The sequence below is a fragment of the Microchirus variegatus genome (assembly GCF_963457635.1).
Source record: "Microchirus variegatus genome assembly, chromosome: 1".
In the NCBI taxonomy this organism is placed as follows: Eukaryota; Metazoa; Chordata; class Actinopteri; order Pleuronectiformes; family Soleidae; genus Microchirus; species Microchirus variegatus.
In genome coordinates this window covers 14394123-14406738 of record NC_139802.1, presented here as the reverse complement: position 1 = coordinate 14406738, position 12616 = coordinate 14394123, and the positions used below count along the sequence as shown (strand labels likewise).

Sequence of the window (12616 nt, the reverse complement as noted above, 5' to 3'; positions counted from 1 at the left end):
TAGAGATTGGATTGGACTGGATTTTAAGTCTATAACTTGGTCAGGTTGTTCGCCTGATCGCGAGTCTTGGCAGAACAGTTGTGCAGGTCTAATTGGGCAGGCCTGTCATTGCTAATCCTATGTGATCCAAGTGATCTTTGCCAGCTGCACACGGGCTCAGCTTGGCATGAGACGAGCCTGTGGTGAGCTGTTTGACAGTGGTCAGGTTCAGGAAGAGGTCACCTTGATGAGGAGAAACTCTAGGACGTCAAACGAGAGTGAGTGGTTTGTCATGCCATCCTGTAATAAAGTCACATTAATAAATCCCCCCCTAGACTGTGTGTGAATTAAAGGTCCCGTATTATGCAAAATCAACTTTTTTACTTTTTTAAAATTTAAATCCTTACATTTGGGACACTGGCGGTCCTATCAGTCGGCGAAGTGTGATAAAAGACGACTCACTCATGTTTTTCTGGTCCTCCTCAGTCTTAGTACAGGAGATGAAACAAGCGATGTTGACTTAAGCACTCACACGCTTTGTCCGTAAAACACGACAGAGTGCTGGCGAGGGAAACGGTATCCGAAAACTGGAAGTCCGCAAAATCTGCGAAAAGTTCTATTCTTGGCTCCACAGTGCAGCACAGAGTCCTACACAAACTTCCAGCCTCAGAGGATTTAATCTGTCCAGTGGATACATGTTGACGTCAATGTGCCTGCTAGAGCCTGCAAATGATCTCTTTTCCAAATGTGGCTGATGTAATTTCCTGTCCCTTAAGTTTTGTTTTACTTTTTTTTTTAAAGAGATACTACTAAACAGGGCATTCTGCTGATGGTGCTTCATCCTTATGGTATTTTGACCAAAGCATGTCACAGATGTTCATTAGGACACCAGGGAACTAGTTTAACTTGGAGAAATAGGGTATAATATGAGTCCTAATATGAGAACTATTTTCATCATGGATTCGTCAATTAGTTTCGCGGTTAATCAAGTAGTTGTTTGGTTCATCAAATGTCAGACAATGTTGAAAAATGTTGTCAGTGTTTTCCAACCCTCTAAATAATGCTGTTCCTTTGTCAACAAACCAAATGTAATCAGTTGTAGTGGTTTTCTTCGTTACATGGAGCAAAGAAACCAGAAAATATTCTTATATTTAAGCAGCTGAAAAATCTTAGAGCTTGATTTATTTATAAAAAAAAAAAACAACATTAATAATCAGTTTGTTTATTACCATGCTTTTTGAATGACTAGCTGAATGACGTTACTAGCACCTGCCTCATATGTGTCACACTAATCACATCAAAAGTTCTAAAGAAAGAAAGGAAATCATGTTTATTGTCATGGATTGTCAGATGGATGGTTGATCAGAGCCACTGTGACTGAGCGCGCTGCCACAAGGGACCTATGCAGACATGAACCCAGCACCTTGTAGCTGTGAGGCAGCAGTGCTCACCACTGTGCCATCTCCCCCCAAGGATTCGGGTCGAACAACGCTCAATAAAATCTTTGTGTCCTCTGTGTCTCATTTTCTGCTCACCAGGCTGCGACTCCATGAGGCAAAGGTGATCAAGGATCGGCGGCACCACCTGCGAACTTACCCAAACTGCTTTGTGGCCAAGGAGCTCATTGACTGGTTAATTGAACACAAGGAGGCGTCAGATCGAGACACGGCGATCAGGATCATGCAGAAGCTTCTAGACCAGAGCATCATTCACCATGGTACGACTTCACTGTGTTAGCTTTGTTTGCAGTTTTCTCTTCTTCCTGTATTGAATGAGGAGTGATTCTCATGTAGCTGCTTCACATCTGACCAGACTGTGGCTGCTGCATTCTCAGTTAATGATTGAATGTTGTTTAAATTTAAGTGACTGCTTTCATAATATAATCACGGTTATTTTGCTTGTGCTTTACTCTGCCATCACAAATTAACCAAAGCACACACTAGTCATGACCATAAAAGAGAAAGCAAATAAAGCAAATGGATTTAACATTAACGTGAATGGACACTCAGGAGTCACTGTCTGCCTGCTGGTTGTGATAGTGACGAGGGAAGTCTGTCTGTGTCCTTCTGTGTTTCGTCTTCTTTGTTTGTCCTTGTTTACATATTTCTCTGCCTCTGAGTTTCAGGATTTTGCCAGACACTCACTAACAGACGTGATAATCTCTGTTTCTCTCTACAGGAGCATTCTAACTCCTACATGTGATAATATCTTTCAAATCAAAGCAGCTCAAATTCTCTTTGTTTTTTTTTCTGCCTGTGTATTTTAAGTGTGTGACGAGCACCGGGAGTTCAAAGACTTGAAGCTGTTTTACCGCTTCCGTAAGGACGATGGTACTTTCCCGCTGGACAGTGAAGCCAAGGTCTTCATGAGGGGCCAGAGGATATATGAGAAGTATGTACACACACAGAAACACACCGTTTCCTGTTCCTTTATAGTGGAACTGTAAGAAGCCAATATTTATATATTTTTGTCTTTCACTTCAATGAACTACTGAATAAGTTCACAGGCTCTAGAGGATTTTTCAAACTAGTTTTTAGCTTTGGTATTCAGCTCAATCAAGTCTGTTATGAAGTTGAAGTTGTGTTGCTTGTGTTTTCTTCGCATTAAAGGTCCCATATTATGCAAAATCAACTTTTTGATCATTTAAATCCTTATATTTGGGACTCTGGAGGTCCTATCAGTCGGCAAAGTGTGATAAAAGATGATTCAATCAAGTTTTTGTGGTTCTCCCCAGTCTAAGTACAGTAGATAAAACACGCAATGTTGCGCTCACTGGGACGTCACAATGCGCTAAATTCCTGGAATTGTTGTCTCGCGGAGCTCCGCTTTGTCCATAAAACACACCAGAGTGCTGGCGAGGGCAATAGTATCTGAAAACCAGAAGTCCGTGAAAAGTGCTATTCTTGGTTCCACAGTGCAGCACAGAGTCCTACACAAACTTCCAGCCTCAGAGGATTTATCTGTCCAGTGGATACATGTTATATATGACGGCAATGTGCCTGCTAGAGCCTGTAAATGATCACTTTTCCAAATGTAGCCTCCAGTAGCCTCTGTGGCTGATGTCATTTCCTGTCCCTTAAGTTTCCTTTTACTTTTTTTTTGTTTTTGTTTGTTTGTGGACCTAAAGAGATACTACTAAACAGAGCGTTCTGAACAGGGCTGTTTTGGCAGAGTGATTGAACTGCTGTGGTGCTTCATCCTTATGGTATTTTTGACCAAAGCATGTCACAGACATGTTCATTAGGACACCAGGGAACTAGGTTTCTTGGAGAAATGGGGTATAATATGACCCCTTTAAAGGGTTCATTCCTCGTCTGATACAAAGATCTGTAAACGGTCACATTTTCTGATGCTGTTCAAGCTCCGTGGCTAATTGGCGAGCCTTAGTGTGCAGCACGTATGTGTGTGTGTGTTTCCTGCCCACTGTCTCACTTTGCTTTATTGAGAGTATCTGTGAAGCCACTGTCAGACGTCATTTTGAAAATGGGTTCATTTATGTTCGAGTGCCTCGCACTGAGCTAGTTTGATAAAAGCCTGAGTGAAGTGCATTAGGAGCATTTCGACGAGAAGTGACTCATTCCATTCGTACAAAAACATGCTGGATTTAGACGAGCGCGCGGGACACAACTAATGAGAATGTTTTTGTTTGTCATCAGCCTTGTACCGATGATTGTGTTTTTCTAAGAGTGATGAGACTAATTGTTTCTATAGAAACAGGCTATAGTCTTCTGAAGTGTGTCTCTCCTGGTGGTATATTAGTGGCGCATACACAAAAACACACACGTGACTTCACTCACCCTCTCATTCACATTCACAAACCCTGTCACCGCTTTGTCATATGAGAGCAAACAACCCATTGAAGTGCGTCTCCTAACACATACGATGGTCCAAAAATCTGAGATGAACAGACCTTTTTAACCCACTGTACATGGTGACACGCACAAACACAAACACACACGCACACATACAGATCAGTTGCATAAGAGGAAGAAATCATCCAAGGAGAGACATCTGTCATCTTAGCTCTCAAAGCTATGTGTTTAGTTAATCTCCACGCACACACACTTGCTTGTTAACTAGTGTTGCTTTGTGGATACACAAAAAAAAACAAAAACAAAAAAAACAGCCTAAGTGAAAATTTCCTTACCCCATACGAATGGGATGATTACATGATTTCATATTTCCTAAGTTTATCAACTTGTGGTTTGGTTGTTAGATTAGTGGTTTGCATAAATTCAGACAAATGTCAGATTTTCTAAAACAAATAAAATCAAAGAAACAGTCCAGAGCAAGTTTTAGTCTTGATTGAATTAGCATTGGTTAGATTAAGAGTTGCACATCACACCGACTTACTGTATGTGGTCCTCCACCGTGAGGTTCAGAACATTACTAACACTACCATAAACCAGCTCACAGTGTGATTGTAGTCTTTCAACCAGGTTTAAAATAGGACATTTAGTCAGAAGGATGGATATATTGTAACACCATTGTATTCTGGGTGAATTTTGTGTTGAATACTTTTTAATGTGCAGAATCTCTCACTTTTTTTATTATAAGCCAAAGTAGCTGAAAAGTGTAACACAAACACACTCTTAATTACCTGGTGTAGTGAGACGGCGTGGTCACAGTGTGGCTGCTTTGATGATGGGTGGTTGTTTTCCCACTGGAAAGATAAACAGCCTCACCCAGTTGATCTCAAAATGGATCATCAAATCAACATACACGATAAACAAAGCCGAAATTATGAACCTGTTTGAAACATTAAAGCGGACCTAGACCGGAAGTTCAAATTAACGCTGTTTTTTTTAGTGTATATCTGCGTCATTACCTTGTTTAAGAAGCCCTGAAGGTTCAAAACAAACATTTCAGCCACTGCTGAGAACACTGTGTTTTATTGTAATCTCGGGCTCAGCGAGATCTCTGAAAAAACCCGGTCCGGATACGCAAACACCAGTTCTCCTGAACAGTAGATCCTCCTGCTCCGGGCACTAGTCCGGGCACATCCGGTTGTGTACATTGAACTGTAGAAGAAGAAGAATGTTCGTTGTGGAGGTGTTTCACGAGCGACAGTGTCTTCTGACTCTGGGTCTGACTCCGGGTCAAAACAGCTTATTCTGTTATCATTTGTGTAGTCATACAGAGGTATGCAAAACCCTGTAAATGTTCAAGATTTTCCTTTATAAATCATTGGTTGTTTGAAAAAGACATTTCAGTTAAATATATCATATAGGAGACAAACACAGTGATAATTGAGACGTGAAATAAAGTTTATATGATTTACAGAAAGTGTGCAAGAATTATTCAAACAAAATGTATGATTTATAAAGGAAAATCATGAACATTTACAGGGGTGCCACTACCATACCACACATACCACTGTATTTCCATCATCTGTTTTTGTTGTTACATGAAAACAAAATATACTATATATACTTAAGAGAGAAGGATCAAAGACAGACACATATTTCTAATATCAAATCAGACACTAATGAAATACATTGTGGCTCTGTGGTGGAGTTTGTAGTCTGTTACTGAATGAGCTGATAATGTCCTAACTCACAACTCAAAGCATTAGCATCACAGTCAATACTTCACACACAAAGCGGTGTCATTCACACATGATTCAAGCACTTCAGCACATGTTTGTGCTAGAGCTAGTCAAACAATTACAAGAAAAAACGTCCCTGTATGTGACTGAACGCTAACATTACGTATATAAAAACTCAACCATAAAACTATAGCGCGGTGCTGGCGTCACGTCATCGTCTCAGACAACTACCGTGTGTGTCCTGCTCTCTTTCAGCCGCTGAATAATCCATCAGTTTGTTGTTTTTGTGACGATGAATTCTGCTAACACGTTAGCATAAAGATCGCTAGATTAAAATGCTAACAGTCCACACACCAGCAGTCTCTGTGCTTTCTCTGTCCATGTGAAGAGTTCAGCCACAGATCAGATATTGTCCTGTTCTCCTTGCCTTCCTTTGTTCAACAAAGCTTTGATGATGACTGCTTTGATGATAATCACGCTTTAGTTTCGCACTGCACACACACTCACACACACACATACGCAGCCCAGGCACTCCATCTCTCCCCCTCCCCTCCCTCTCTCTCTGTGTGTGCGTGCATATTAATTAGCCATGTGTATTCTCCGTGATCGTCAGCTGATTGGCTGAAAAAGCAACAAAGGCTCTGGAATGTGAGATCGCCACACCCAAACTAGGAGTGATTCACAGCAATAAAACAACCTTAATTCAAACACAAAGTTTATGGTTTTAAGACCCACAATACTGTGATTTGAAGCATGTAGTGGCTTCTTCAAAACTTCAACTTGTGTAATTTTGAAAAAAACGGAAATCCCTAATTTTGAAAATAATTTACTTTTTCCTGTTTTTTCTCGTTTTGCGCTCGGCTGACTTGTTCCCGCTTGGTCCGTGGCGGGTCACATATATGTGCAACAGGACCACTCTAGGTCCGCTTTAAGTAAAGTAAAGTAATGACAAAAGACCAGGTTAGATGAAGGAGCAGCGTGGGATCATTAGTTCCATTTTACTTCCTGTTTAGGTGACTCGACATCCCTCCCTCGCTCCCTCGCTACTTAAGAGCAGGATTACATATCTCACAACAGCTGGTGAATCTCAGCTCTGGCCAGCAGCTCAGTGTCTGTCGTATGTGTCAGAAACACAAGATGTCCTCAAAGTGAAAGCGTTTCCATTAACTTTATTTTTTAAAGCAAGACTTTTATTTTGAAATATTTGCAGAAGCAGGAAAATGTGGCCTTTTATTGAGTCGAATAAAAAGGAAAACCCTATATATTTAAAACAAATTGGCATATCCACAACATAAATACTGATTTCTAGATTCAAATAGTGTTGGAAACATTTTATATTTTTTTTACTGCAGACAGGTTGCATACTATATCTTTAAATGATTTCACTGACAGCAGCTTTGAATTCCTTCAGGCACAAAGAGAAAAAAACGAGTTCATCCCCTCTGCTCATTAAACGGCTTCACAGGTTCAAGCACATGGTTTTTAGATCTTTCCTGTCATTTACAAACATCTTTTCTGTTGGTTTGTGTACTGGCAGTTTCATTTGTTTCAACCCATATGCCAAATGTACTTCAAATTTCTGGGGACCATGTTTATTCTTTTCAATCCATTACTTTTTGTTTCCTGATGATACATAAATTCTGCTAAACCTTGCTGCTTATATAAACTAACAAGGATGCCTGTGTTTGTGTCACTGCACATTTAGACAAACCTATAATGTCGGGTAAATTACAGCAGCTGTTCAGCGTAAATGTTCCCAACATTTCTGCATGAGTAGCTGATGAATATCTTACAGCGTGGTGCGCAGCATAATGGAGTAATTGACAAAAGAAGGTGGTGAATGAACACATTCAAACATTTATTCTACTGGATACAATTTACTTTGAGTATAATAATGCAAAGTGCAGTGATTATTCATTTGTTGTTCCATGTGGTTGCTGCTGTTTTGGATTCTGCAACTGAGATTGAAGAGAAGTTTGAGTCTTTCAGCTGTGAAGCATCTGAAAACAGCTGGTCAAGTAGGAAAATAGCACTTTGCATGTGTAAACACATTAAGTGCAGTTTCTTTTTTTTTTTTCATACATATTTAAAACCGTCCTCTAGAGACTTCAACCACTTCTGAGACCAAAGCCACAAATACCATAAAAAGGCTCTATAATATTCCTACACTCTGCCACAGTATAATATTACAGATATGGATAATGCATAATTATTTGTCGTTTTGGCTCTTAATGAGTTGTTTAATCATGAAAGCAAACGAGAAGCAAGATCTTGATTGCAACTTCAGCTAAACTGTGGAATTACCATAGACTTTTTATACAACAGTAAACGTAGTCTTCCAGTTTGTAGGATAAAGCAAACCTTGAAATCTACTCATCAGGCGGCCATTTTTCGGCATTTTTTCTGAGGAGTTAATTGTCTCAATCACTAGTTTCCTCAAAGTAGCACATGATTTTTGTATCATTTAATAGGAGCCGTGGATTTCTGATTGCAAAACAAAGTCTATAAATGTGTGTGTGAAACTAGAGGAAAAGGCCTGGTTATCTGTTTCTGTGTGGACGCCACGCAGGATGAGTTAGGCACGCTGACTGAACATCTACACTAAATCCAGGTCATTGCAGCCTCATAATGAACCATTTACATGCTGTATATAGAATCTTCAGTATTTCTTGTGTAATACCCTTTAAATGCGTCATTTTGAGTACAGTACAGTCAATCTCTTTCAGGGAACAAAACATGATCTGTTGATTTATGTGGGATTAAATAGCATTATGTATGAGGCCAGGCCTTGTGAAACATTAATCCAGTTCTTTCAACATTTGTATTAAGACGTTGGCTGCCAGTGTTTGCCGTTATAGTTATCCTATACTAAACTCTTCTGATTAATCATAATTTGACATTTAAACAAGACTTTTCTGCAAGGACTTAATCGAGCCTCAACCTTCAAACACAGCATATGTTTAATCTGTTAATTCATGTGTATTTTTTTACTTTCTTTTACTAAAAACACGGTGTCACCCGGGGACAAAGTTGAATTCCTCTGTTGACGCGTGGCTCTGCAGCTTTTTCTGGAATATTAGTCACAGTTAAATTGTCTACACTGGCTTTTTACCGGCTGTTTCATCAAGTTTCATTTCACATATTTGGTTTCTCCATTTAGCTTAATCAAAGTGGAAGCTGTTCTTCATGGTCACTAATGGTTTTGCAATTATTCCATAATAGGATATGAAATGTTTTTCCTTCAGCCTGCTGTATAATTAAAAACAAACAAACAGACAAAAAACTCTTTCTTAAACAAACTCATCTGGTCCGTACATGGCATTATGCAGTTACTATACTGCTATACTATACTATACATTGTGTGTATGCTTAATGATAAACTGTTCGTCCGCATTATAATAATAAACTTGTTGTGCAGGAGGAGGTTGCAGCTAATTTGATTCTTATCCAAAAGAACTGGCATGCAGTTTTTTTTGTCCAAAGAAACCCAATTTGCCTATTTGTAAAGATAACAAAACAAAGTTCCACCTGAAGAAAAATGATGCTCTTGATTGTTTCGAGTGTTGTCTCTTCTTGTCAAAGACGGGTTAATTGTTTCTCACTATTATTTAAACTAACTACTATAAATCTTTTCATGGGGGAGGCACACTTATCTCTTGTTGAAATGGTCAAATGAATAAGGTCTTAAAGAGGATCTGGCCTGTGATACTTCTTCAGTCCAGCTTGGACTGATGAGGTCGGTAGAGCGGTAGAGTGAGTCGTCTTTCAACTCAAAGGCTGTGAGTTCGATTCCTGGCTCTGTTGCCGATGTGTCCTTGGGCAAGACAATTTACTACATGTTGCTCCTGACGGCTGTGCCGGCAGCGTGTGAATGGCAGCGTGTGAATGGATATGAAAGACGAGAGATAGGAAATGTGCTGTATGTGAGTGTGAGTGAATGGGTGTGAATGGCAAAAGTGTAGTGTAAAGACTAGAAAAGCGCTAACCAATACAAGCCATTTACCATTTACTAGTCAATCAAGGATTTTTCATTACTAGCAGCCCGAATCTCAACCACGGTATGTGTCTATGGTACCGATATTCCAATTTTTTAAAATATAATTTCAATTCCTAAGCAAAGGTTTTCAAGCTGATCTTTAATCTGTACTTCTATCTGTTATTGTAGTAGTTGAATTTGAAACACTCTTTCATACAGTTTTGTTTCTAACACCTGTTTAGACATTTTCAGATACACTGCAGAAAGTTTATTGTTTCTCATGAGAACTGCAGAGTGCTTTTTTTATTAGGTGTCTGTGTGTGCGAGATCTAATGCCATTCAGCCTATGTCTTATGATATGTATTAGATATTCCAAATTATACACAACAATGTACACTACTGAAGCACAAGCTTGCTTGACGTTCTTCCGTATATCAGTTTACCAGAGGCCAAGTGAGATTGTATTTACTCCAGCAGTTGCTTGAAACTACGACGTCAAACATCCGTTGACTGTCAGTGATGCAGATCTGGAAAATGTCTCCAGGTTTAATTACCATGTCATCATACAAGTCTGATCTCTAACTCTGGTGAAACTACGTTCTAGGAGGAGTATGTGGCTCGAGTACTAAACCAGACTATCCAGTGCAGTATTTGTGCATTTTTTTTTACTTGTATGTAGATTACAGAGTGGAGAAAATGGGCCGAGCTGCTTGTTTGGAAGATTTCCACTTTTTGAACATTCCCACTGAGGAAAGTGGGAATAACACATTATTACAATATACAGAAAACAACTTTATACAATATAGAGTTGCATGTGTCTATAAGGCTAGCAGCCTCATCTCAGCATGACGCACGACTTGGATTATATTGTGTTTAATGCAGAGTTGTAAAGTTTTCTTCCTTTTTCTCTCCTCAGGCTGATGAACACAGAGAGTAACCTCTTACAGAGCAGGGAGGAGGAGGGCGGGACCTTTGAGCGCTCGCTGGTGGCCTCTGAGTTCATCGACTGGTTGCTACAGGAGGGGGAGATGGCGACCAGGGAGGAGGCAGAGCAGCTCGGACGAAGGCTTCTCGAACATGGCATCATTCAGCATGGTGAGAAAGGCGCGACTTTAGGGGGGCATGAGATGTGAGTGGACGTCGCGGCGTTGACTGATTGATGGTCTCTGTGAGGGACCTTTTGTTGACAGTGTCCCATCATCACACCTCTACTAGTACTACTCTAGAGAGTCTACAAGACACATCTCCTCTTAAATCTGGGGGGGGGGGGTTGCTATTTATAACCCTGTGTTGCCTGTGGTTTACTCTTTTTGGTCATGCAATCTGATAACTGCGGATGACTTACAATATGATTACAGCTCCATCTGCGCACAGACACACTGGACTGGTTTGAAAAAGTCACGAGTCATGTAGCAGCCCCCCCCCCCACTAGCATGTGTTTGACCTCCACCAGGAGGTATATGTTTTCTGTCTGTCTGTCTGTTAGCAACATAGGATTTGGATGAACATTTCAGGAAATGTCCGCAATGGGACCAGTGATTGAATTTTGGCCATGATCCATAGACGCTATCACTATTTTTAATCCTATTTTGTGGGGGGCTGAGCTGCCTTGGTGGAGGTCTGTGCTCTCCGAGTGCTTTTCTAGTTGATACAAATGTGACACTATAAATGATAGTTGTGGTATTTAACACACACAACACAGTGTCACTCTTGTTTGTTTTTTTTAACCTTAGAGGGCAGTAAAATCACAAATCAAGTGTCCTAGTATTAATTTGCACTTTCATATTCAAAATGAAAGTTAAGTGATACTGAACTTAAATTAAACAATTAAACCAGTTTAATCACTTTGGTGTTTAAAACCTGGGGATGCTTCACTCCAAACCAAATCATTTATTTATTATAGGTCGCTTATGCCTTAGGCCGCACACAATCATAAATGTTCTTATATAACTGAATTCAAGTTACAGCCCTCACATCTAATAATAACAATAGGTTAACGTCTAGAATAACTGGAAACGTTATTTATGGATACTGTGTAACTCCTAAATCTCATTACAGCTCATTCTTCTAACGTGATCCACATTATATCTCACCCTGGCTGACATCGGGTTATTTTTCCAGCAGTCATGGGTCGTGTGGTGTGTTCTCCTCTTCCCATGACCTGACGGCTGCGTCAGGGACACGTTTAAGAGTTAAGTTGAGTAATAAACATGAGGAAGAGGTCAACCAGTTCCCTTCGCTACAGGACTGAGAACCCGGCTATCACGTTATGTTATCTATGTCTGTGAGAGGAATGATATATGATGGCAGTGTACTGTGTTCTTGACAGGCTAACCATTAGCCTGGATCTTGAATGAGTCACCACGTGACATGAAATTTGATTTGATGCTGGTGTCTGTGGTTCACACCCGTGTATGATTAAATTAGATCGCGGTTATTACTTATAATTTGAGTCACATGGTCTCAGTGGTGGAGGCGTTTTCATACAAACATAAAGTGCACTTGATATTAAGAGTGTTCAGTATAAAGTATGTTTCCACATGGACCTTCATCACAGCTTAATCATGCCGTTGAGGATTATAGACCATAAATGGCTGTAAAGTAATTAGAAATCATAAAAATATGATTGCAGGACACAATCTCTGTCATTAAGTCTCATTTAGAACTGTACTGCACAACGTATAAACAAATATACTTAACATACAAACACAAGCACAAACACAGTGCTGATTAACCCTATCAGCTGTCCATGACTCTCTCACTCTCTCTCTGTGTATTTCTCACTAAACATTCCCATGCTGCACAAAGGAAGTGATTTGTTGTATGTCAAGACAAAACAAGTGAAACAAGACAGCAGATTCCAGCGAAGTGAATCATCCTGCTCAAAAATCTATAGTTCAGCAATTTAATGTGAAAAACGCTCCTGTATACACACAAACGCCCCCTCAGTATTGCTTTGTTTTTAGATGAAAGACATAATTTCGATCAAACGCGGCAGAATAATATCAACAACAGCAAAAAAAAAAAAAAAAAAGACCACAAGTTATTCGCTGCAGCTGGATTGAAAACACATATTGAATTATTTCCTACAAGCAAAAAAAAAAAGGCTGTCA

At 39.8% G+C, this 12616-nt stretch overlaps 1 protein-coding gene across 5 annotated transcripts in view; it reads left to right on the top strand.

The window, feature by feature from the left end:
- Positions 1-12616, top strand: part of deptor (DEP domain containing MTOR-interacting protein) — a 32741-nt gene that overhangs the window by 5158 nt on the left and 14967 nt on the right. For 4 of the 5 annotated variants that reach the window (XM_083897130.1, XM_083897128.1, XM_083897127.1 and 1 more), the window contains 3 exons: positions 1518-1696; positions 2247-2370; positions 10420-10598. In XM_083897130.1, coding sequence (XP_083753256.1) covers positions 1518-1696; positions 2247-2370; positions 10420-10598 — 482 coding nt within the window. The remainder of the gene's footprint in view (positions 1-1517; positions 1697-2246; positions 2371-10419; positions 10599-12616) is intronic. The other variant, XM_083897131.1, reaches the window with a different exon arrangement.